General features: G+C 45.2%; 1 protein-coding gene across 1 annotated transcript in view; it reads left to right on the plus strand.

The window, feature by feature from the left end:
- Positions 1 to 27,285, plus strand: part of PLXNC1 (plexin C1) — a gene marked incomplete in the record, with an annotated part of 120,265 nt that overhangs the window by 18,700 nt on the left and 74,280 nt on the right. Inside the window, 4 exon segments of the mRNA XM_030214674.1 lie at positions 780 to 914; positions 12,465 to 12,565; positions 19,144 to 19,258; positions 19,353 to 19,509. Coding sequence (XP_030070534.1) covers positions 780 to 914; positions 12,465 to 12,565; positions 19,144 to 19,258; positions 19,353 to 19,509 — 508 coding nt within the window.

Below are 27,285 nucleotides of genomic sequence, written 5' to 3' on the forward strand. Positions count from 1 at the left end.
AAGGAGCAGCAGTGGGATTTGAACCGGCCACTTCTGGATTGCAAGACAGGTGCTCTAACCACTAGGCCACTCCTCCACTCCAGAATCTTGCTATTCTTTGGGGTTCTATATGGAATGTCGCTACTCTTTGAGATTCTGCATGGAATCTTGTCACTCTTTAAGATTCCAGAATCTTATTTATTTAGATTTTGCTCACACCTTTTTCAGTAGGAGCTGAAGGTGAGTTATATTCAGGTACTCTGGATATTTCTCTGTCCCAGGAGGTCTCACAATCTAAGTTTGTACCTGAGGCAATGGAGGGTTAAGTGACTTGCCCAAGATCACAAGGAGCAGCAGTGGGATTTCAACTGGGCACCTCTGGATGTCAAGAGCAGTGCTCTAACCACTAGGCCACACTTCCACTAGTCAACATATGGAAGGTTCTGTGCTTAACAGGTTTTTTAACTACATAAGAATTTGGAAGCTCTACAATGGCGTATTTAACAGGTTTTAACCGTTGTGCTTGCTTTTACCCTATAGTTATCTATAAAGGCAGTCTGTTTCCGGTATGACCTCATTTTTGAAAAAAAATGTACTTAAAAGGTTTTGGAACTCACTTCTTCAATTGCTCTTGCCTACCCCTTTAGATGTATCCCAGGTCAGAATTTGTAAAGTTCAGCCGTGTATAGTGAAAACTGAACAGGAAAAATGCAGTAACATCTTATGATTGATGTGATTACATTTATTATTACTGTAATGAAAGATCAGATGTTTCTCCTATTTCTTTAACTGTATTTTAGGTTCTGCTTGATGAGAATATGAAAGCAGATTGCCCAGAAGTTTTATACGAAATTGAAGAGGAGACTCCAGTTTTTCGTAAACTTGAATTCAATCCAGTCAACCAGAGCTACATCTATTTGCCGACTACACATGAGGTTGGTAGTAACTGTGGAAAGTATGGGATTCGACATGATTTGTGCTGGAGAATAGAAGAGAAGCCGACCGTATGGAAACACAGTCTCTGTTTACCGTTTTTAACTCCCAGGTCTAAACGAGGTCACCCGACATGGCCATGTTTCACCACAAGCTAACCCCAGGGCTGCCGAAAGACAGAGCCCGGCCTGGGGCAGGGCTGCCGCTGCCGGGCCCCCACCCCAAACTTGGGATGCAGCTGCTGGGCCTAACCCAGGTCCGTGGAAGTTTGCCCCCCCCCCCCCCCCCCCCCGGCAAACCCAAGTTGCAAACATTGTTTTTATCAAGTTGGTGAGGCTTGAGATTTCACTCCAGCTGGTATTCATCTGCCCCTGTGGCAGCCATTGGCAAAACATGGCCATGTCGGGCTACCTTGTTTAGATCTGGGAGTTAAAACTCTCCGGCCGATATTCAGCTGGAGGTAAACAGCATTTTTTTGTCTGCTACTGCCGCTAAAACTGGAAATTCAATGCTGGGCCCTGTTTGAGCTTCAGCATTCAATGTCTGGTTTTTAAAAAGCTGGCTAGCACATGTCTGGTTTATTTATTTATTTAGATTTTTGCTCACACCTTTTTCAGTAGTAGCTCAAGGTGAGTTCCATTCAGGTACTCTGGATATTTCTCTATCCCAGGAGGGCTCACAATCTAAGTTTGTACCTGAGGTAACGGAGGGTTAAGTGACTTGCCCAAGATCACAAGGAGCAGCAGTGGGATTTGAACCAGCCACCTCTGGATTGCAAGACCGGTGCTCTAACCACTAGGCCACTCCTCCACTCAATATTCAAACTTAAGCAGCCATGGGCTAGCGTATAAAGATAGGACAGCTATTTATGTGGTCCTATTTATGCACTAAACATGGCCGATTAGCTCTGAATATTGGGAATTAACCAGACTCCGCCCCTGAAACGCCCCTGGAAAGCCCCTGACATAGCTGGCTTCCACTTTGGCGCTAACCAGCCGTTTTCAGCAGTGCTGAACATGAACAGTTAAGTGCCGTTCAAAGTGACCGGTTAGCCATATACAAGCGCGCTAACTGGTCGGTGGCCTTTCTCAGCCAGTTAACTCACTTTGAATATTGGCCGGTGTGTTTTTCATATGGTCTGCTTCTCTTCTGTTCTCCATATTGGATTTTGTGGACCATTTGCCTTGTTGTTTTCTCATGTATTATGCTAGGACAGATAGTGCAACTGAAGTGTGTTATCCCTGCAGGGCACAAGCCCTGAAATATCCTCCAGAATGCTGAAGGTCCTCACCACCCCTCCCCCTTTCCTCACATCTAGCATCCCCCCTTCCTTTCTGTAGTACAGCATATGCTCCTAACTACCTACCCTGCATTTCCCCTTCCCTACTTCTGCTGGTGTCCAGTATCTCTCTCCTTTGCTATTCCCTCCCCCCATGGTGTCCACTAGCATCTCTCGCCTTCCCTATTCCACACACTCCCCCACCCCTTCCCCACGGTGTCCAGCATCTCCCCATCCTCCCTCTGAAGTGTTAAGTGACTTCTCTTCACTTCCTTATCCCCTCCACAGCATCACCAGCATATCAGCCAGCTTGCTACTAATTACTGTATTTAAGTAAAAGTTTTTTTCTGTTTTACTTGAAAAGAAGTACAGGAAACATTTGTTACTTTTACGGAAGTAATAATTAAAAGTAAGAAGTAAAAGCAGAAGTGAGATGTAAATGATGATTCCTCAGTAAACAAAATGAAACAGCAAAACCTGTAAGGATTTTGCTATTGCAATCCTCGTCACACAAACAGTGGATCATCTCAGCTTAATTTTTGCTGTTCAGAGAATACAACCTATGAGGACAGTAGAGTTTCCTGTGCTTGTTGAACTGGTTACTGATCTCAACCTTTACTTAACTGTAGCTGGTTTCCCAATGCAGTGGGGCTGAAAGTGAGCCCAGGGTGGGTACACACAGGGCCGCCGAGAGACTGGGCCGGGCCCCCACCCCGCCCCACGAGGTTGCCTCCGCTGCCACTTCCCCCTCCACCCTCCCCCCCCGAGGTTGCCACTGCTCCCCCCTCCGTCCGCCACCGGGGCCCCTGCATTGAAATCACAGCGCCTCTCACCTCCTTGTGAAAGCACTGCAGGCAGCAGGGCAGCAGATCGCCTCCCTTCGGCCCTCCTTCCCTCCTTGTGTCCCGCCCTCGCGGAAGTTACATCAGACAAGGGCGGAACACAGGGAGGGAAGGAGGCCCGAAGGGAGGCGATCTGCTGCCAGCAGCGCTTTCACACGGAGGCGAGAGGCGCTGTGATTTCAATGCAGGGGGCCAAGCCCGGTGGCAGACGGTCAACAACGGAGGACGGGTGGGACTGCAGCACCAGGCCCCCCTCGGAAGCCCGGGCCCGGGGAATTTTGTCCCCCCTGACCCCCCTCTCGGCGGCTAAGGGTACACACATTATTTTCGATGTCTGTAGCTATAAATTCTCCTCCAAAATCTTTTTTTCCCAAGCACAGAGGACAGGTATAAGGGGTTCTCTGATGTCTGGCTGTATAATCTGTGAAATAATCTTGGGACACATTCATAAAACCCACATTGGAGAAAAAATAACTGAAGGATTAGAGTAAATACAGAGGGTCTTTTACTAAGCGGTGGTAAGCCCAACGCGGGCTTGCCGTTCGCTAAACCAGAAGTGCCGCTGGGCAACTGCAGCAGCCCGGCGGTAGTTCCCACCCCCAGCGTGCGCCATTTCCGGTGCTACAAAAATATTTTTATTTTTGTAGCGCCAATGTTGACCCAGCGGAAATCGGGCAGTGCCACATGCTGCCTAGTTACTGCTGGGTTAGCTTGGGAGCACTTGCCACCACCTCAATGGGTAGCGGTAAGTGTCCCCCCCCCCCCTCCCTGAAATGGCCGTGCGGCAAATGCTTCAGTTGCTGCACAGCCATTTCTTTTTTCTTTTAAAAAACAGCCTTTTACCCGCTGCAGTAAAAGGGGGCCTCAGCGCGCATCAAAACCATGCGCTGACACCAGTGCAGGCTCCCCCTTTTGCCACAGCTTATTAAAAGGGAAGGGGAAAGGGAAATGGGACTTGATATACTGCCTTTCTGAGGTTTACATATATTCAGGTACTTATTTTGTACCAGGGGCAATGGAGGGTTAAGTGACTTGCCCAGAGTCACAAGGAGCTGCAGTTCCCCAGGATCAAAGTCCACTGCACTAACCACTAAGACACTCCTCCACTCCATAACCGTTTATTGGGCCTTCCCCAAGCACACAAAAATACAAAAGTAGAATTCTGAAGATAATGAGTCATATAATATAAAAAAAAATAAAGTGCCCCTTTTACAAAGCTGCATTCGCAATTCCTACTACTACTACTTATCATTTCTGTAGCGCTGCTAGATGTACACGGCACTGTACACTTGAACATGAAGAGACAGTCCCTGCTCGACAGAGCTTACAATCTAATTAGGACAGACAAACAGGACAGACAGAAGATAAGGGAATATTAAAGTGAGGATAATAATATAAGGGTTCTGAACAAATGAAATAAGGGTTAGGAGTTAAAAGCAGCATCAAAAAGGCGGGCTTTTAGCTTAGATTTGAAGACGGCCAGAGATGGAGCTTGACGGACCAGGCATATGGTGCAGCAAGATAAAAGGAGCGGAGTCTGGAGTTAGCAGTGGAGGAGAAGGGTGCAGATAAGAGAGATTTACCCAGTGAACGGAGTTCCCGGGGAGGAATGTAGGGAGAGATGAGAGTGGAGAGGTACTGAGGAGCTGCAGAGTGAATGCACTTATAGGTCAATAAGAGGAGTTTGAACTGTATGCGGAAACGGACAGGAAGCCAGTGAAGTGACTTGAGGAGAGGGCTAATATGAGCATAACGACACTGGCGGAATATTAGTCGTGCAGCAGAATTTTGAACAGATTGAAGAGGAGAGAGATGGCTAAGTGGGAGACCTGTGAGAAGCAAGTTGCAATAGTCTAAGCGAGAGGTGATAAGAGTGTGGATGAGGGTTCTGGTAGTGTGCTCAGAAAGGAAAGGGCGAATTTTGCTGATATTATAGAGAAAGAAACGACAGGTTTTAGCAGTCTGTTGACTATGTGCAGAGAAGGAGAGGGAGGAGTCGAAGATGACCCCAAGGTTACCAGCTGATGAGACAGGAAGGATGAGAGTGTTATCCACAGAAATAGAGAATGGGGGAGGAGGAGAGGTTGGGGAAAGATAAGAAGCTCAGTCTTGCACAGTAAATGAGAGGAAGCCCATTCAATGCCTATGGGCTTCCTCTCATTTATCGCAGAAGAATTGCTAGCATGGTTTTGTGAAAGAAGCCCAAAGTTATGGCAAAAAAAAAAAAAAAAGAAAGAAAGAAGCAACTGTCTGAGCTACTGAAATCATGATCACTCACTCGTACAAAGAAGAGAAAGGTTATAAAAACAATCTCTGAACAGAAGTCATTCTCTAAAGTACGTTAAAGCAAACCTTGATAAAACTGAAAAAACGGGGGGTCTTTGTGAAACAAAGGGGGTTCTTTTACTAAGCTCTGGTAGTATTTTTAGCTTGTGGTAATCAATAGAAATCAAACAAAATAAAACATGGAAAAGAAAATAAGATGATACCTTTTTTATTGGACATAACTTAATACATTTCTTGATTAGCTTTCGAAGGTTGCCCTTCTTCCTCAGATGGGAAATAAGCAAATGTGCTAGCTGACAGTGTATATAAGTGAAAACATTCAAGCATTACTATGACAGTAAAATAGATACCATTGGAGATTCTACATGGAATGTTGCTATTATTGGAGATTCTACATGGAATGTTGCTATTCCACTAGCAACATTCCATGTAGAAGGCTGCGCAGGCTTCTGTTTCTGTGAGTCTGACGTCCTGCACGTACGTGCAGGACGTCAGACTCACAGAAGCAGAAGCCTGCGCGGCCACATTGGTGATCTACAAGGGCCGACTTCTACATGGAATGTTGCTAGTGGAATAGCAACATTCCATGTAGAATCTATAGAAATCAAACAAAATAAAACATGGAAAAGAAAATAAGATGATACCTTTTTTATTGGACATAACTTAATACATTTCTTGATTAGCTTTCGAAGGTTGCCCTTCTTCCTCAGATGGGAAATAAGCAAATGTGCTAGCTGACAGTGTATATAAGTGAAAACATTCAAGCATTACTATGACAGTAAAATAGATACCATTGGAGATTCTACATGGAATGTTGCTATTATTCGAGATTCTACATGGAATGTTGCTATTATTGGAGATTCTACATGGAATGTTGCTATTCCACTAGCAACATTCCATGTAGAAGGCTGCGCAGGCTTCTGTTTCTGTGAGTCTGACGTCCTGCACGTACGTGCAGGACGTCAGACTCACAGAAGCAGAAGCCTGCGCGGCCACATTGGTGATCTACAAGGGCCGACTTCTACATGGAATGTTGCTAGTGGAATGTTGCTAGAGCTCCAGAGTCTCAATGCGTGGATGAGACGATGGTGCAGGGAGGAGGGCTTTAGATTTGTTAGGAACTGGGCAACATTCTGGGGAAGGGGGAGCCTATTCCGAAAGGATGGGCTCCATCTTAACCAGAGTGGGACCAGGCTGCTGGCATCGGCGTTTAAGAAGGAGATAGAGCAGCTTTTAAACTAGAAATGGGGGGAAGGCCGACAGTCGCTCAAAAGAGCATGGTTCGGGATAAGGTATCTTTCAAAGATATCACCATAACAGGGAAGATAGAGTATCCTGATAGTGAGGTTGCAAAAGAGATTGTAGTAGATCGGGTATCTTTAAATAACAATAAAAATCAGACAAAAGATTGCCAGTTAATACTGTCAAGTACTAAGCATGATGTACTTAGGAACAACAAACATAGTTTGAAATGTCTATATGCGAATGCCAGGAGCCTAAGAAATAAGATGGGGGAGTTAGAATATATTGCACTAAATGAAAAATTAGATATAATAGGCATCTCTGAGACCTGGTGGAAGGAGGATAACCAGTGGGACACTGTCATACCGGGGTACAAATTATATCGTAGTGATAGGGTAAATCGGATTGGTGGAGGGGTAGCATTGTATATTAACGAGAGCCTTGAATCAAATAGATTGAAAATTCTGCAGGAAGCAAAACACTCCTTGGAATCACTGTGGATTGAAATTCCATGTGCAAAGGGGAAAAGGATAGTGATAGGAGTGTACTACCGTCCGCCTGGCCAGGACGAACAGACGGATGCGGAAATGTTAAAGGAAATCAGGGACGCAAACAAACTGGGCAACACAATAATAATGGGGGATTTCAATTACCCGCATATAGACTGGGTTAATGTAACATCTGTACACGTAAGGGACATAAGATTTCTTGATGAAATCAAGGACAGCTTCATGGAACAGCTAGTTCAGGAGCCGACAAGAGAAGGAAAAATACTAGACTTAGTCCTTAGTGGTGCTCATGATCTAGTGCAGGGGGTAACGATACGAGGGCCGCTTGATAACAGTGATCATAATATGATCGGTTTTGATATTGGCATTGAAGGAAGTGAAACTAGGAAATCAAGTACGCTAGCGTTTAACTATAGAAAAGGTGATTACGACAAAATGAGAAAAATGGTGAAAAAAAGACTGAAAGGAGCAGCTCGCAGAGTAAAAAACTTGCATCAGGCGTGGATGCTGTTTAAAAACACCATCCTGGAGGTTCAGGACAAATATATTCCACGTATTAGAAAAAAGGGAAAAAAGACTAAACGTCAGCCGGCGTGGCTAAACAGTAAGATAAAGGAAATCATTAGAGCCAAAAAACAATCCTTCAGAAAGTGGAGAAGAGAACCAACTGAAAGTAACAGGATAGATCATAAGGAATGCCAAGCCAAATGCAAAGCGGAGATAAGGAGGGCAAAAAAGGACTTTGAGAAGAAATTAGCGTTGGAAGCAAAAATACATAGTAAAAACTTTTTAGATACATTAAAAGCAGGAAACCGGCCAAAGAGTCGGTTGGGCCGCTGGACGAAAATGGTGTTAAAGGGGCGATCAAGGAGGACAAAGCCGTAGCGGAGAAATTAAATGAATTCTTTGCTTCGGTCTTCACCGAGGAGGATTTGGGGGGGACACCGGTGCCGGAAAGAATATTTGAAGCGGGGGAGTCGGAGAAACTAAACAAATTCTCTGTAACCTTGGAGGATGTAATGGGTCAGTTCAGCAAGCTGAAGAGTAGTAAATCACCGGGACCTGATGGTATTCATCCCAGAGTATTAATAGAACTAAAAAATGAACTTGCGGAGCTACTGTTAGAAATATGCAATCTGTCCCTAAAATCGAGTGTAATACCGGAAGACTGGAGGGTAGCCAATGTTACTCCGATTTTTAAGAAAGGTTCCAGAGGAGATCCGGGAAATTATAGACCGGTGAGTCTGACGTCGGTGCCGGGCAAGATGGTGGAGGCTATTATTAAGAATAAAATTGCAGAGCATATACAAAAACATGGACTGATGAGACAAAGTCAGCACGGATTTAGTGAAGGGAAGTCTTGCCTCACCAATCTAATGCATTTTTTTGAGGGGGTAAGCAAACATGTGGACAATGGGGAGCCGGTTGATATTGTATATCTGGATTTTCAGAAGGCGTTGACAAAGTGCCGCACGAAAGACTCCTGAAGAAATTGCAGAGTCATGGAATCGGAGGTAGGGTATTATTATGGATTAAGAACTGGTTGAAAGATAGGAAGCAGAGAGTAGGATTGCGTGGCCAGTATTCTCAGTGGAGGAGGGTAGTTAGTGGGGTCCCGCAGGGGTCTGTGCTGGGTCCGTTGCTTTTAATGTATTTATAAATGACCTAGAGATGGGAATAACTAGTGAGGTAATTAAATTCGCCGATGACACAAAATTATTCAGGGTCGTCAAGTCGCAGGAGGAATGTGAACGATTACAGGAGGACCTTGCGAGACTGGGAGAATGGGCGTGCAAGTGGCAGATGAAGTTCAATGTTGACAAGTGCAAAGTGATGCATGTGGGTAAGAGGAACCCGAATTATAGCTACGTCTTGCAAGGTTCCGCGTTAGGAGTTACGGATCAAGAAAGGGATCTGGGTGTCGTCGTCGATGATACGCTGAAACCTTCTGCTCAGTGTGCTGCTGCGGCTAGGAAAGCGAATAGAATGTTGGGTGTTATTAGGAAGGGTATGGAGTCCAGGTGTGCGGATGTTATAATGCCGTTGTATCGCTCCATGGTGCGACCGCACCTGGAGTATTGTGTTCAGTACTGGTCTCCGTATCTCAAAAAAGATATAGTAGAATTGGAAAAGGTACAGCGAAGGGCGACGAAAATGATAGTGGGGATGGGACGACTTTCCTATGAAGAGAGGCTGAGAAGGCTAGGGCTTTTCAGCTTGGAGAAGAGACGGCTGAGGGGAGATATGATAGAAGTGTATAAAATAATGAGTGGAATGGATCGGGTGGATGTGAAGCGACTGTTCACGCTATCCAAAAATACTAGGACTAGAGGGCATGAGTTGAAGCTACAGTGTGGTAAATTTAAAACGAATCGGAGAAAATTTTTCTTCACCCAACGTGTAATTAGACTCTGGAATTCATTGCCGGAGAACGTGGTACGGGCGGTTAGCTTGACGGAGTTTAAAAAGGGGTTAGATAGATTCCTAAAGGACAAGTCCATAGACCGCTATTAAATGGACTTGGAAAAATTCCGCATTTTTAGGTATAACTTGTCTGGAATGTTTTTACGTTTGGGGAGCGTGCCAGGTGCCCTTGACCTGGATTGGCCACTGTCGGTGACAGGATGCTGGGCTAGATGGACCTTTGGTCTTTCCCAGTATGGCACTACTTATGTACTTATGTACATGTAGAATCTATAGAAATCAAACAAAATAAAACATGGAAAAGAAAATAAGATGATACCTTTTTTATTGGACATAACTTAATACATTTCTTGATTAGCTTTCGAAGGTTGCCCTTCTTCCTCAGATCGGAAATAAGCAAATGTGCTAGCTGACAGTGTATATAAGTGAAAACATTCAAGCATTACTATGACAGTCTGACAGGGTGGGAGGATGGGGGTGGGTAGGAGGTATGCATGGGGACATCAAAGCATATCATTGATATTCTAACAGGATAGGTGTGGATAGGTGAGGGGGTTCCTAGCCCATTATAAACCATAAAGCTGTATTTCTCTGTTGATCACCCTCCCCTCACCTATCCACACCCATCCTGTTAGAATATCAATGATATGCTTTGATGTCCCCATGCATACCTCCGACCCACCCTGTCAGACTGTCATAGTAATGCTTGAATGTTTTCACTTATATACACTGTCAGCTAGCCACCCTCCCCTCACCTATCCACACCCATCCTGTTAGAATATCAATGATATGCTTTGATGTCCCCATGCATACCTCCGACCCACCCCCATCCTCCCACCATGTCAGACTGTCATAGTAATGCTTGAATGTTTTCACTTATATACACTGTCAGCTAGCACATTTGCTTATTTCCGATCTGAGGAAGAAGGGCAACCTTCGAAAGCTAATCAAGAAATGTATTAAGTTATGTCCAATAAAAAAGGTATCATCTTATTTTCTTTTCCATGTTTTATTTTGTTTGATTTCTATAGATTCTACATGGAATGTTGCTATTCCACTAGCAACATTCCATGTAGAAGTCGGCCCTTGTAGATCACCAATGTGGCTGCGCAGGCTTCTGCTTCTGTGAGTCTGACGTCCTGCACGTACGTGCAGGACGTCAGACTCACAGAAACAGAAGCCTGCGCAGCCTTCTACATGGAATGTTGCTAGTGGAATAGCAACATTCCATGTAGAATCTCCAAGAGTAGCAACATTCCATGTAGAATCTCCAATGGTATCTATTTTACTGTCATAGTAATGTTTGAATGTTTTCACTTATATACACTGTCAGCTAGCACATTTGCTTATTTCCGATCTGAGGAAGAAGGGCAACCTTCGAAAGCTAATCAAGAAATGTATTAAGTTATGTCCAATAAAAAAAGGTATCATCTTATTTTCTTTTCCATGTTTTATTTTGTTTGATTTCTGTTGATTACCTTTAAAAGTGGACTAACACGGCTACCAAACCTCTCTACTCTAGCTTGTGGTAGAAATCAGCTGGCAGGAAACACCGAGATGCCCATTATATTCCTATAGGTGTCTCGACATTTACCACCGTGAGACAATAAAAAAACAAAAAGGCACACAACTGCTTACAAAACAGTAGATAAAAAACAACAAAGCAGTGGAATCAAATGCATTTATTTGGAATAATACCCGACGTGGCCACGTTTCGCCCTCAGGCTGCGTCAGGGGTACAAACTATCAAAAGTGTATATCAGTATATCATATATACTAGTAGTGAGATGAGAACCGTTATGCATATCAGTTTAGTGGGAAGTAGCAGAAAAGTGGAACTAGATTTTTGGAATAACTGTTTTTTGCTAAGCTGCAGGTAAGCACAAAAAGCGTGTTTACAGCAGGTTAAACAGCACTAGTTTTGAGATCGGTGCATGCTACCCATGAGCTGAAAAATAGTATTTATTTTTTAGCACTGGAGGCGTATCTGAGGGTGGAGTGTAGGTGTGTTTTGCGCTGATCAATTACCATGCGCTAACCAATTAACATGTGGCTAGTGCTTCAGCCCTTACCGCTTAGAAAAGAGGTGTCAGTAAGTGCTCACGTGCTAATGACCATGCGCCAATGGGGAAATTAGAATGACCATTACTAGGTATAATGGAAAATGGGGCCATTTTATCGCCGTGCTAAAAGTGACCTTAGCACCTGGGAAAGACCCACATTGGGGATAGCACTGGGCACTTTTTAGAGCTGCTTAGTAAAAGGGCCCCACAGCTTTTCCAGAGGTGCAAACTTTAGCTTACAACCATGGAGTGGAGGAGTGGCCTGGAGTAGAGGAGTGGCCTAGTGGTTAGAGCACCGGTCTTGCAATCCCGAGGTGGCCGGTTCAAATCCCGCTGCTGCTCCTTGTGATCTTGGGCAAGTCACTTAACCCTCCATTGCCTCAGGTACAAACTTAGATTGTGAGCCCTCCTGGGACAGAGAAATATCCAGAGTACCTGAATGTAACTCGCCTTGAGCTACTCCTGAAAAAGGTGTGAGCAAAATACAAATAAATATGGTAACACTTTAACATCCAAGAAACCTAAAAAATGTGAAAATTTCTACTAATCATTTCTATAGCACTGTTAGATGTACGCAGTGCTGTACACACTACATGCCGGTACTTTCTCTGTCCCTAGAGGGCTCACAATCTAAGTTTTTCTACCTGGGGCAGTGGAGGGTTAAGTGACTTGCCCAAGGTCACAAGGAGCTGCAGGAGCCCTTTCATTGATTTATCTCAAAAAAATCCCTCAAACAGTTGATGGATTGAGGAGTACCAGTGTCAGCTTGTGAAACTAAAAATAGTATTGTCCTATTGTGGAAGTCACTGTGCAATCAAAGCGTTTAAATACTGTATATTGTTTCTGCATTGAAGAATCAGATGCAACGTCAAACTGTTTCCAATTTATTGTAATTTGAATTTTGCAGGTGAAAGAAATAAAGGCTGCTGATTGTAGTAAGACTGAGTCCTGCAAACTTTGTTTATCAGCAAGGGATCCATATTGTGGATGGTGCCATGCACGGAAAAGGTTTGCAATAAAAAATAATCCTATCAAAGTGATATGTGTATTAGATCAGGGATTTTCAGTCCTGGTCTTGAGTGCTCCTAGCCAGCCTGGTTTTCACGATCTCCACCATGAAAGTTGCGCGTGCAAAGTTAGTTACGATCCCAATTTGCGGTCGCAATTTAATTGAGTAACGAGCAAATTAGTCTTATAATTGGCTTTTTAACAAACGGTTTTTGGCATTAATGAGATTTAATTGGTTGTTATGTGCCTAAAATTTACATGAGGCCCAAAAAAGGGGGTGTGGAAAGGGGACGGTCATGGGTGTTTTGGGGCAGAATGGAGACGGAGTTTTCAGTTATGCACGTAATTACAGAATAACAGCCTTCCGTATATTTTTTATTTTATTTGTACCCCGTGCTTTCCCACTCATGGCAGGCTCAATGCAGCTTACATGGGGCAATGGAGGGTTAAGTGACTTGCCCTGAGTCACAAGGAGCTGCCTGTGCCTGAAGTGGAAATGGAACTCAGTTCCTCAGTTCCCCAGGACCAAAGTCCACCACCCTAACCACTAGGCCACTCCTCCACTGTTGCTACTATTTGAGATTCTACATAGAATGTTGCTATTCCACTACCAACATTCCTTGTAGAAGTCGGCCCTTGCAGATCACCAATGTGGCCGCGCAGGCTTCTGCTTCTGTGAGTCTGACGTCCTGCATGTACGTGCAGGACGTCAGACTCACAGAAACAGAAGCCTGCGCAGCCTTCTGCATGGAATGTTGCTAGTAGAATAGCAACATTCCATGTAGAATCTCCAATAGTTGCAACATTCCATGTAGAATCTCCAATAGTATCTATTTTATTTTTGTTACATTTGTACCCCGCGCTTTCCCACACTCATGGCAGGCTCAATGCGGCTTACATGGGGCAATGGAGGGTCAAGTGACTTGCCCAGAGTCACAAGGAGCTGCCTGTGCCTGAAGTGGGAATGGAACTCAGTTCCTCAGTTCCCCAGGACCAAAGTCCACCACCCTAACCACTAGGCCACTCCTCCACTCCATTTGCACCACGTTCTCATTGGTGCAAATGGTTGCGTCTAAATTTATGCAGAGCAATAACGCTTAAGCGTTATTCTATAAACCATGCCTAACTTTAGGTGCAGCTTATTGAATAATGCTTAAGCAGGTTTTTTTTCTGCGACAATTTTTTCAGTGCTATATATAGACTTTACCCCTATATATAAATCTGTCTCATGCCTATTACTTGTGAATATTCTGAAACCTCGGCTGGCTAGAAGGTACTTGAAGGCAGCATTGAAAACCTTGGAACTAAAAAATTAAGCTGACTGATGTAGTTCTTTCTAGCATCTAAAGATCCACCGGTTAATATTTAGCTGCAACAGTCAGTTGTTTTTATTGCTTCCTCTGTGGGCTGGATTAAACCTGAATATTCAGTGCTGACCCATATCTGGGTCCTGGTTCCGAATGACAATGTTTAATGCAAGCTAGGATTGCTGTATATGCTGTCGTACTTGGTCAGATAGTTATCCAGGCACTGGCACTGGGTATCAGTCATGCCTGGAGAACTCCTGGCTCCGTAAACCAAAAAAAACAAAGAAGAAAAAAACCTTTGCAAAGTCCAAACAAAGCAAAACAACAGCAAAGGTGACAAAAAAAGAGTCCAAATGATGGTCGTATACAGGTGGAATACTTTATTAAGGGCCAGATGCACTAAACTTAACGAGCCATTAACGAGCAAGTAGTAAACCCTGGCATGCACTAAAGGCCATTTTCCGATCACGGTAGCAGCTAACGAAAACGGAATGCAGATGATCCAAAGGCTATTGCAAGGCTATTATAATGAGATGCACTACGGTTTTCCGGTCCCCTTACCGTGAAAAACCTAACAGGAGGTCTATACCTCTCGTTGGGGCAAATCGGAAGAAAAAAATGTCGTCAGGGACGTCCTTTTTGGACGTCCTTCACCTGAAAAAAAAAAAACCTACTCCAAAGACGTTTTTTTTTTGCATCCTTCACTTAATAAAAACCTGTGCTGGCCGAAAGGAAGACGCCGCGCCGCTCACCCCTTCCACGGCTTGCTGCAGGAAAGCTCCAATGTGGCTCAATCGTAGCAGGAGAGTGCAGTTGAGGACGTCCATCCAAAAAGACGTCCTTTTTGGATGTCCTCCCCCTCCCCTCCCCCCCCCCCCCCGCAATAATAAAAACGGCTTTTTTGGACGTCCTTCACTCAGCTGAGAGACCTGGAAGTCTCTGAGCCAATCACAGCGCGTCAGACTCAGAAACAGAACGAAGCCTTGCACCGGAGGAAGAGGACCTCGGCTGGCGGGGGTTGGGGTCCCCCGCCAGCAAAGGTAGGTGACGGTGATGGTGGGTTGGCGGCGGGGGGGGGGGGGGTCAAAAGGGTCGTCAGCAGGGGGGTCCAGGCCCAAATCTACGGGGGCCCAGGCCCCCGTGGCCCCATGTAGCTACGCCACTGATCAGGAGTCTGATCTCAAAACCTCATCTCATAATCAATCAATGTCATCAAGAATATGCTTATACAACGATACTATAGTTAAAGCATATCGTGCTTCTCTCAAAGGGATATGATCCTGTGTAAACTGGTATTGAACATCTTCGATGAATGTGTATAAGCATGTTCTTGATGATATCGATTGATTATGAGATGAGGTTTTGAGATCAGACTCCTGATGAAGGCTTTTTAGACAAAACATGAATTTGTGTTGAGTCGCTCCCTTAACATAATAAAGTATTCCACCTGTATACGACCATCATTTGGACTCCTTTTTGTCACTTTTGTTGTGTTTTAACTCTTGGCTCCACCACCACTCAGCCCCCCAAAGCACCCCAGTGCCACAGTGGTCTGTACTCAGCAGCACTCTCCAGTTAAATGCCGCTGAATATCAGCACTGGACCCAGGGCCAGATGCACTAAACTAAACGAGCCTTTAACGACCAAGTTTTAAACCGCGGCATGCACTAAAGGCCATTTTCCGACGGCGGTAGCAGCTAACGAAAACGGAATGCAGATGAGCAAATTGTGCAGAAACCCTATTGTAATGAGATACACTAACCTTTTCCAATTGCCTTAATGGTGGAAATTGCCAGAAAATTTAACGAGAGGTTGTACCTCTCATTGGGGCTGTACTAGATCGAAAAATTGTCAAAAAAGTACCACCCTCTTTATAAACCTCACCCATAGGGGATCTACAGTATGTCATATACGCCACCCGAAGACGCCGCACCGCTCACCCCTGTTCCTCATCAATCAGCTGATATCGGAGAGTGCAGTTGAAATCGTCCATCAGAAAAATAGCCTTCCATTTTGGCCAAATAATAAAAACTTCCTTTTTTGGCCATGCTTCACTCAGCTGAGAGACCTGGAAGTCTCTGAGCCAATCACAGCGCGTTTAGCTGAGCTAAACGCGCTGTGATTGGCTCAGAAACTTCCAGATCTCTTAGCTGACTGTGAAGCACGGCCAAAAAGGAAGTTTTTATTATTTGGGTGTGAATAATGGCCAAAATGGAAGGCTATTTTTGTGATGCACGCTTTCTACTGCACTCTCCGATATCAGCTGATTGATGAGAAACAGGGGTGAGCGGCGCGGCGTCTTCGGGCAAATCATAGGTTTGGCGATTGTGCGCATGCGTTTCCTATACTGCCGGCGGAGATTACACCAGATTAACGATACTTTAATGCATCCAACGTTTGAATCCCGCGCCGAAAATGTGCGTCTTTTTTTTTTTTTAGTGCATCCTTCGTTTTTTCTAAAACGGTAATGACTTTTACGTTTTCGGTTGTTTTACGTTTTGTTGATGCATCTAGTCCCCAGTCAGTGTCATTTAACCAGCCAGGAGTCCTCCTAGTTAGTTAAATCACATTGCATATCAACCCCCATATTTTAAGATCAGGAAATAGCAGGTCCAAACAATGCCAAAATCCTGCAAGTCAATTTGCATGAATAAGTTTGAAATAACATATATCTAATATCATACAGCTTCTAGAACAGGTTTTCAGGATTCTCACAATAAATATGCATGAGATCTGTTTCTTTCACTAGAGGCAGTTTATGCAAATAAATCTCATGCATATTCATCATCTAAATCCTGAAAACTTGACTAGATTGGGGCCCTTGAGGATAGAGGTTGGCCAACCCTATGCTAGAAGGTACAAACTTCCCCAGTGCTCTGACATTCATCAAGTCATCTCATGTATACAGCGCAGGGGCGTAGCTAGGTGGGGCCACGGGGGCATGGGCCCCACAGATTAAGCCCTGGCCCCCTCTACTTTTGACACTCCCCCGTCACCGCTGCCAGGTACCTTTGCTGGCGGGGGTCCCCAACCCCCGCCAGACAAAGTCTTCTTTAGCGCCGGTCGAATCTGGCGCCTTCGCTGATGATCTGTTTCTGACTCCTGACATCCTGCGTGCACCTCCTGCACGGGGCTACATACAGGACGTGCACGCAGGACGTCAGGAGTTAGAAACAGATCATCAGCGAAGGCGCCAGAGTCGAGCGGCGCTGAAAAAGACTTCGGCTGTTGGGGGTTGGGGACCCCCGCAAAGGTACCTGACAGCGGCGGCGGGGAAGTCGGCAGCGGCGGGGTCGGCGGCTGGGGGAGGTGGGCTAAACTGTGCCCCCCAACCTCGGGCTCTGGACCCCCCTCCCGCCGAGGTCTGGCTATGCCCCTGATACAGCGTAGACCCTACGACTTATGGATGTGCATTTGACTGTGGCTCTGAAGACCTAGGAAACTCTACTATACCACTGACTGTGTGTGGTCCTGAGCAAATATTTTGTTGTTTAGTTATTACATTTACATACCATCTCCCTAGAAAACCCAAGGCTATTTACAAATAATTACAGCAGGAATTATAACTGACATCTAATTGTAACCACACTTTTCAAACACACATGAGAGTCCAGAATCAAACCCTAAAATCCACATCTCTGGTATCCCCTTTAATTTTTATTCCTGCGTATGAGATAGTCACCATCAGCCTTCTCACTCATAAAACCTCACTTTCGTAGACTGAGCAGTAGCATATTCTCACCCAACCATCTCTACAAACAACCATTGTATCTGTCTGAATCCTTCTGTCACTGATCATGCAATAAATTTACACATCACCAGTGTAGCTTACCCCTTTACTTACGCAGTCAGTTTTAACTGCGCTGGTGGCTGTTGATAGGTACCTATTTTACAGTATTTGGGTTTTGCTCATACCTTTTTCAAATCTTATAATCTAATTTTATACCTGAGGCAATGGAGGGTTAAGCAGTGGCGTTCCTAGGGGGGCTGACACCCGGGGCGGATCGCCGATGCGCCCCGCCCCCGGGTGCAGCGCGGACCCCCCTGGCAAAAGGACACCCCCCGCGAAGGAACCCCCCCTGGGTGCACGCCACTGGGGGGGGGGGGTGCCACGCACGCCTGTCCTCCGTTGTTCCATGCTTCTTCTCTGCCCCGGAACAGGAAGTAACCTGTTCTGGGGCAACCTGTTCCGGGGCAGAGAAGAAGCATGGAACAACGGAGGACAGGCGCGCGCGGCACCCCCCCCCCCCCAGCAGCGTGCACCCGGGGGCAGACCGCACCTACCGCCCCCCCCCCCCCCTAGGAAGGCCACTGGGGTTAAGTGAATTGCCCAAGACCACAAAGAGCAGTGGTGGGGTTTGAACCAGACACCCCTGGATGTTAAACATAGTGCTTTAACCACTCCTCCGTGTCTTAAGCAATGACTGGAATAATAAAGGACCTTGAAGGAGTCCATTTGCCTGTTTCCATGCTGCTGAATACTCTCTTCTTGCCTCAGGCATGGAATTAGGGTGGAAGCAGATGAGGGATGCAATAGCAGCAGCAGGACAGGTAAGCTGCATTTTACCATCTGTCTCCCTTCTTTCTCTTCTACCTGCTGCTTCGGCTGCCCTTCTCTCTTCCAGAAGTGAAGAGGAAAGTAGATTTTGTGTCAGTGTGGAGGCTTGAAGCACAGATCTGCAATCATGGCCTGTCGCATCCTTAGTCCCCCCCCCCCCCCCCCCACCTCATCCCCTAGAGGAAGAACCACATCAAACAGGGCTGGCTGAGACACCATTTGAGCGTGGGCCTGTGCTTCAAGGCCTTGCCTCCTCTGCTCTGGAAGAAGGACTGCAGCAGGCCTCCTAAGAGAAAGGTAAAATGAGGAGATGCTGAATGCCAGATATAGGGGGAGGGGAGAAGCTGGACTCTTTGGGGGGGAGGATAAGGAGGAAACAGGGAGATGCTGTATTGGGAAAGGACGATGGCATAAGGTCTTGAGCTGCCTTGGGGTGGGGAGTCCACGACTGAAGGTTTGCCAAGGGCATTGGATATCCTTCCCTCCCCCCCCCCCCCCCACCCCCATATGTGTAATGCTGACTTTTAAGGAAATTGTAATTAAAAAGTACGTTATTAAAAATGACTCTTGATGAATGCAAAATTATTCTCTTGTTCAACCTCTAAAGTCTGGTATCTATGTAAGTGATAATAGATGCACTTTAAGGAGTAACTAGACACACAGAGATATGGGGAAACATGCCAACCAGTTCTGACAAATTTGGGAATTTTTAGGTGCACGTTACGAGAAGAGTGCTCGCAGCCAAGCAATGCTGGGACCTGGTTGAATATTTCAGAGGGACCTGATCAGTGTCTTGCAATCCAAGTCAATACCAGTCGCCCAGAACAGGTTCGAAGCACTGTTTCATGTATTTATATCTGCCACTTCAAGCATCTTGTTGACTGTGAGATTCCACAGTGCCATGTTTCTTTTTTTTTTTTAGTTTGAGTTTGCCATTGGAAATTTCAGAAGTCGACATGAAAACCGTTCATCCTGTCGAGTGAGAAATTCAGTGACCAGTGCAGTACTTTGTGAAGAGAAAGCAGGACAGTCCACACACTGCTCCTGCATTGTACCAGCTGCAGAGCGACTGAAAACTGGTAGGCACATTGAAAGCATATAAATGAAAAACAACCCCCTGCTTCCCCCTCCCCCACTGATAGCATCAACCCTCTTCTGATCACAGTCACCCCCCACCATTGATATATTGTTGCAGGAATTACCACTATTGTTAGCAGAATCTGTGGTACTTCAGGAGTCAAACAGCACACACCAGAATGAGAGAGAAATCTTCTTTATTTGCCAGCAAACAAAGTAGGACATCAGCACTAGGTCTCTTCTTCTCTTTCTCAGCTCTCTGGATCTTATGGCTTCTGTCTCAGCTCCTTCTCTTCTTCTTCGCTCTCTCCCTCTTCTTCTTCGCTCTCTCCCTCTTCTTCTTCTTCTTCTGACGTAAGCTGCTTCTGCTCCCAGTTATATACAGTTCTAAACCCCTCTAGCCCCCCTTACTTTCCAGATGGTAAAGAATAGATTGATTACCCTGTCTGAACCAATCATCTCTACACATATATTCAAAATATCAGTTACATAGGTTTCAGACATTTCCCAAACTGACCTATGACCTGGGGCCTCTCACACTAGACAATGGGGCACCTATCTCTTGCATTTTATTATGATTAAATTCTCAGCTAACTTCATAACTTAGGTTCATTGAGGGGCTAAGGGGCCAGTCTTGCTTAATGGCATACATATCAGTTATTACTTTCAGAAAACCAGTCCTATACTTAGCTATAATTCATCAAGACTTTCCCTGACCTCTTTCACCTATTAGCTTCCTTCACAGAACTCGCTAGGACTGTGGATAATTCAAACCAGATGCTGACCTCTTAAACTCTTACTTGAAAAGTAACACTGAGTTGAACAGATATTCTACATAGAATTATTAATTACACAGAATAAAACATATTCTAAAATAAGCAGAAATCAGAATTCCTTATAAGACAAAAATCTAAATACTTATAATGGTATCTATAATGTCTAGAATATCTATATCTAACCTATTTCCTTCTAATCCTTTTAAAACTACAATATGCCTTGCTTTGCTGATCCCCTCAAGATTTAATGGCCTCCAGATGTGGTAAAATAATATCTATGAACTAGCCTTAACCATCCATCACTCACAAGGGGTCAAAGAAAGTTTCTCTCTCTGACCTTTCTAACCTTTAGCCTAGCAAAAGCTAGATTTCTAAGTAATTAAAACCATATGGCATTCCTCCATCACTTGCAAAACTGAAAAGTTAAAATAGAATTAACAATTTCTTTGCCCATGGCTGCCTCAATATGAATTCCCCTTCCAATTACAGACCCCCGCCCCACTGAGATCAAAACCTGACCCTCCACCCGGTCCTGACCCCATCAGCAAATACCCGAGAGTATAGTGGCAGGATTGGGTCAATCCCCATATGTTTCTGCCATATTTCTGCCTGGATTCAAAATAGCAGCTCTGACCCCTAGTGGTGATATCATGATACTGCTCATAGAGGTCAATCTGACAATTAAGAGCCACAGTTATGAATCCAGGCAGTAAAAGGGGAGGAGCATAGGGGGATTTCTCTCACTCCAGCCACTATTCCACCAAGGATACCCATGGGAAAATATGGAGGGATCAAGGGAATGGGAGGGGGGGGTCGATGATCGATGTTGATTTGGGGGGATCTGTAATCTGAACTGTTGGTGCTGTCTGTGGGGAGGGGGAGTCTGTGACCAGAGAGGTAGTTGGTCCTGTATGGGAGGGCCCTTCCCACCCACACCCCCATACATACATACAATACAGTTTTTTATAACCTTTCCCTCTGCCCTTGCATCCATCTCTCCCCCTACTCACATGTCTTCATCTTTCTCCCTCTCCTCTGCCCCAGACCCAGCATCTGCTCCTTCCCCTCTCCCCTGCCCACAGCCCGGCTTCTGCCCATCTCTCTCTGAACCCCCTCTCCCCTGGGGTCTATCTCAGAGCTGTCGCCAATGGTGATTCCTATAGGCAACCTGAGCCTTGTGTCCCCGCCAGTGAAGAAACAGGAAGTGACATCATTGAGGGTGGGACATGGTAGAGGGAAGCATGCAGGGCTAACACAGGCTGCCTATAGGAATTGCTACCAGTGACAGCTCTGAGGTAGACCTAGGGGGACAGGCGGTTTCAGAGAGAGACGGGCAGATATCGTGCCATGAGCAGAGAAGAGGGAGAGAGGGGCATGAAATGCCACCACTGAGGTGCTTTGGAGGTCTAATGGGCCACTAGCCTAGATGGACCTGAGGCAAGAATGGGTGGGCCTGTGCCCACCCAGGCCCACCCGTAGCTACGCCACTGCAATGGGATGCTTGGATCTGTGATCTGGGGGGGGGGGGGGGGGGGTGCTGACATCAGTCTGCTTTCTTTTCTACTTTATTCTATTTGTTTAACTTATTACTTTCTGTGCAACTGGAAAGGCAACCAGTGCGTTTTTCCAACTGAATACAGGCAGGTTATCATAGGGCTAATCAGTTCCTTAAGCTCTTGGCTCGGTACCTCAGTAATTTCTAAAGCTGTGATTTTCTTGGAGGTATTGGCAAAGCAAGGAAGCTTCCTAAAAGCTACAAACCTGGATACCACTTTGAATCTTTCACATGTAGGTTTTTATTTATTTATTTGTTACATTTATATCTCACATTTTCCCACCTATTTGTAGGCTCAATGTGGCGTTACAGACTCCGGTGTAAACAAATACAAAGTGATGTTGTGGTAAGATAAAGTTCATGTGGCACAGCAACACTAGGGAATCGTACAACGGAAGAGTTGTCTTATGTCCATTACGTACTTTAGTTTTGTTGAGTTGCAGAGATCAGGCATTTATGTTGGATCGGTAGGGTATGCCTTTTTAAACAGGTTAGTTTTTAGTGTTTTCTGGAAGTTTAGATGGTCGTTCGTAGTTTTCAAGGCTTTCGGTAATGCGTTCCACAGTTGTGTGCTTATGTAAGAAAAAACTGGATGCGTAAGTTGATTTGTATTTGAGTCCTTTGCAGCTTGAGTAGTGCAGATTTAGGTACGTTCGTGTTGATTCGGATGTGTTTCTAGTTGGTAGGTCGATCGAGTCTGTCATGTATCCCGGAGGTTCACCGTAGATAATTTTGTGAACCAGAGTGCAGATTTTGAAAGCAATGCGTTCTTTGATTGGGAGCCAGTGTAGTTTTTTGCGAAGGGGTTTTGCACTTTCAAATCCCGTTTTTCCGAAGATAAGCCTAGCTGCCATGTTTTGAGCAGTCTGAAGTTTCTTTAAGGTTTGTTCTTTGCATCCCGCATAAATTCCATTGCAGTAGTCTACATGGCTTAGTACCATTGATTGTATCAGGTTGCGAAATGTTCCCTTTGGGAAGAATTGTTTCACGCATTTGAGCTTCCACATTGAGTGGACCATTTTCTTTGTTGTGGATGTCACTTGGCTCTCTAGTGTTAATTGCGGTCCATTGTAACGCCGAGGATTTTCAGGCTGTCTGAGATAGGGAGGGTGTAATCTGGGGTGTTAATAATTGTGGGGTTATCCGCGCTGTGTTGGGATGAGAGGATGAGACAGTGTGTTTTTTCTTTGTTTAGTTTTAGTTGAAATGCATTTGCCCAAGAGTCCATGATGTTCAAGCTGATCTTGATTTCGTTGCTGATTTCTGTCAGTTTAGATTTGTAAGGAATGAATATTGTGACATCGTCTACCACAAGATTGGCTCATTGGTGAGATGATCAGAGTTTCGCCTTCTAATGATATTGGAGGTGTGCAGAGACCAGAAGGACTAGAGCAGGTTGCCAGCATTTCTAGTATTGAAAGACCACAGGTCCTACAAGATTCCCTGGTAGGTGAAGTTTGAATGCCGATACAAAGTCTGAGTCTCAGCAGGAGAGAGGAGCAGAGGCTCAAACTCGAGGAGATATGCCCTGGGAGGCTTGAAATGCTTTCGGTTATGGATGGAATGGCAGTGGAAAAGATGGGAAGTTCCTTGGAATGACCTAGTTTAGCTTTGTCAAGGTCTGCAATCTTTGAGACTCTTGGGAAGAGATTTGTGCATTGGAGAGATCTATATCAGGACAAATACATGTTCTTGCAAAAAAGGTAGAAGAATCCTTCCTTGGGACAACTAAAAAAACAGGAAGCTGAAATAATTAACATTCTACAGTTACCTCCTAATTCTCTAAAATGTGCCTTGCCATCTTAATTGAATAATGTTGCCAATTAGTGCCAATAATTGGCTTTTAAATAGCAATTATTGGCATTAATTGAAAGTAATTAACATATACATGCGTACATTTAGACAAGCGATCCGCACCTAAATCTTACACACGTCTCAGAAAGGGAGTGTGGAAATGGGAGGGTCATGGGTGTTTTGGGGTGGAGTATGGGCGTGGATTCCAGTTACAAACGCAATTATAGAATAAGCGGTCTCTGCGTGTAAATTTAGGTGCGGGCATTTGCACCATATTTTCGTTTGCAACCCCTGTGCTTAACTGCTATGCTATAAACCGTGCCTAACAGAAAGAATTTGTTATAACTAAAAATGTCGGGGGGGGGGGGGGGGTTCCTATTTAATTTTAATTTGAAGGCTGATGCCCATAGTTCCATCATTAATTAATCCTTGTTTAATGACAGCAGCATCTGGGCACCCAGATTCTATTATAGAATTCTAGCGCAATCCAGTATCAGGGCACTGAAGACCTAGGTTTTCACAGTTAAACCAGCCATAGACCTGACATAACTACAGGCTCCTAAATATGGTAAGGTATTCTGCAAGTGGCATGCATAAATGACAGCAATGCCCATGCCCATGGGGGATTGGGCGTCTAAGTGGCAGATGAAGTTCAATGTTGACAAGTGCAAAGTGATGCATGTGGGCAAGAGGAACCCGAATTACGGCTATGTCATGCAAGGTTCCGCGTTAGGAATCACAGACCTAGAAAGGGATCTGGGAGTCATCGTTGATAAGACTTTAAAAACTTCTGCTCAGTGTGCTGCGGCAGCTAAGAGAGCGCACAGAATGTTGGGTATTATTAGGAAAGGGATGGAAAACAAACACAAGGATGCTATAATGCCGTTGTTTCGCTCCATGGTGCGACCACACCTCGAATATTGTGTCCAATTCTGGTCGCCGCATCTCAAAAAAGATATAAAGGAATTGGAGAAGGTGCAGAGCAGGGCGACAAAATTGATAAAAGGGATGGAACGACTTCCCTATGAGGAAAGGCTGAGAAGGTTAGGGCTCTTCAGCTTGGAGAAAAGGTGGCTGAGGAGTGATATGATAGAAGTCTACAAGACAATGAACGGAGTAGAGCGGACAGATGTGAAGCGTTTGTTTACACTTTCAAACAACAATAGAACCAGGGGACACAAGATGAAGCTAGAATATGGTAGATTTAAAACAAATAGGAGAAAGTTTTTCTTTACTCAGCTGCTCCTTAAAATCGGGACTAAACTCCAGATCTTAGGAAGAACTGCTGATGATAAAGATCTGGAGTTTAGTCCCGATTTTAAGGAGCAGCATTGGACTGCAGTACTGATTTTAAACCACATTACGGAGGACCCCCACGGAACAGAGATACATTTGAGCACGACTAACACCCCGGAACAAGCTAAGTAGTTGCAGTTTGTCTACGATTATAACTGCTGTTGAAATAGGGTAGGGAGGTGGCGTGCAATAATGTAAAAAAAAGGGGTTATGCTAACATGCATTGCGTGTGAGTCCTGTGGACGATACCCCGATTCACTGAGCACTAACTGCATATTTAAAATTTAAAAAAGAGGTAGAGTGTCTGGAGTAGATTGCACAGTGCACTAGTATAAAATAGTTGATGCCAAGATAATAATTGTACTGCAGGCTGGCTGATTAGCAGCTCATGGGATTCGTTTTTGTTTCTGCCTGATCACATCTGATTTTGCAAAGATGCCCACAGCTGTGATGAACGTTGGCTACAGAAAAACCATAAAAGGCAGTTCTGTAACTGGGCACCTGCACTTATGCACCACTTGAGCACGTACAGAATACTGTCACTTTCATGGGTAAGGGTACAGTTGCATGCGGAAGTGGCAGAAAGGCGACTAAGTGCTATTCTGTAATGGTGCAAGGGATGGCATATAAATACAAGGGGCAATTGACATGGGTGGAGCTGCCACTTACATCTTGCTACTGTTTGGGTTTCTGCCAATACATGTGATCTGGATTGGCCACTGTTGAAAGCTATTCTTATGTTCTTATTGAGATAGACATGGGAGAAAGGTTTTTGCAACTACATTCAAAGCGGTTGACATATATTCAGGTATTTATTTTTGTACCAGGGGCAATGGAGGGTTAAGTGACTTGCCCAGAGTCACAAGGAGCTGCAGTGGGAATTGAACCCAGTTCCCCAGGATCAAAGTCCACTGCACTAACCACTAGGCTACTACTTATCCCTAGGATAGGAGCATGGAATCTTGCTATTCTTTGGGATTCCTGAATCTTGCTATTCTTTGGGATTTTGCATAGAATCTTGATATTTTGGGGAGTTCTGGAATCTTACTATTCTTTGGGATTCCAGAATCTTGCTACTGTTTAGGGTTCTGCCAGGTACTTGCAACCTGAATTGCCTACTGTTGGAAGCAGGACCATTGGTCTGAACCAGTACTCCCGATAGTCAAAATCAAAATCATTTAACTGGCCAGGAACGGTACCTGGCCAGTTAAATGGTATTTAGTCAGCTATCTGGCGGTATTCAGCGGGAGATAGACGGCTGCTGAATATCACCAGTTAGCGGCTAGTGGATGGTTGGTTATATCGCGTCATATAACCAGCTATCTGCCGATTTTCAATGTGATTTTAGTGGCCATCTTTGGCAGCGTGCATGTGTGGTATATCTTTGACCAGTTTGAACTTGACCGGCCAACGCTTACTATCGGCTTGGCCGGTTAAGTTCAAACCAGTCAAAAATAAAGTGGGTATTCAATGCCGGTCACCAGAAATAGCCCAGCATTGAATATCTGGTATCACTGCAGACCACGGGAGTTAGCCAGGCTGGTTGGGGTCCCCCACCAGCAAAGGTAGCAGACAGCGACGGCAGGTTGATGGATTGGCGGCGGGAGGGGGGGTTGAGAGGGTCGTTGGCAGGGGGGTCCAGGGCCAAATCTACAGGGGCCCTGTGCCCCGTGGCCCCATAGCAGCTACGCCCCTGTTACAGACGTCCCTGCCACATTGATGTGAATGCAGCTACGTCAGGTTTATGGTTGGTGTAACTGCAATTGCATACATATAGCCACGCTGATAATGGATTATGATAATACTAGCCGTTAAGCCCGTTAAAACGGCAAGATTTTTGTTTTTAACAATGTAGTGGAACAGCCAAAGAAGAAAAATGAGAGCTGAATGTCCAACATTTCTTCTCTCTCCCTTCCCCATCCATCCATGTGCATCTCCTTCCTCTGTGTTTCCTCCCCTTCATCCATGTCCAGAATTTCCTTCTGTCTCCCCTCCATCCATGTGCATCTCCTTCCTGTCTTCCCTTCCCTCCCCTCCATCCATATTCAACAATTTTCCTCTCTCCCTGCCCTCCCCTCCATCCATCCATGTGCAGCAACCCTCTTCTCTCCCCTGACCTCCCCTCCCCTCCATTCATCCATGTCCAGCAACCCTCTTCTCTCCCCTGACCTCCCCTCCCCTCCATTCATCCATGTGCAGCAACCCTCTTCTCTCCCCTGACCTCCCCTCCCCCATTCATCCATGTCCAGCAACCCTCTTCTCTCCCCTGACCTCCCCTCCCCTCCATTCATCCATGTGCAGCAACCCTCTTCTCTCACCTGACCTTCCCTCCCCTCCATTCATCCATGTGCAGCAAC

The sequence above is a fragment of the Microcaecilia unicolor genome, chromosome 9 (genome assembly GCF_901765095.1).
Source record: "Microcaecilia unicolor chromosome 9, aMicUni1.1, whole genome shotgun sequence".
Taxonomy (NCBI): Eukaryota; Metazoa; Chordata; class Amphibia; order Gymnophiona; family Siphonopidae; genus Microcaecilia; species Microcaecilia unicolor.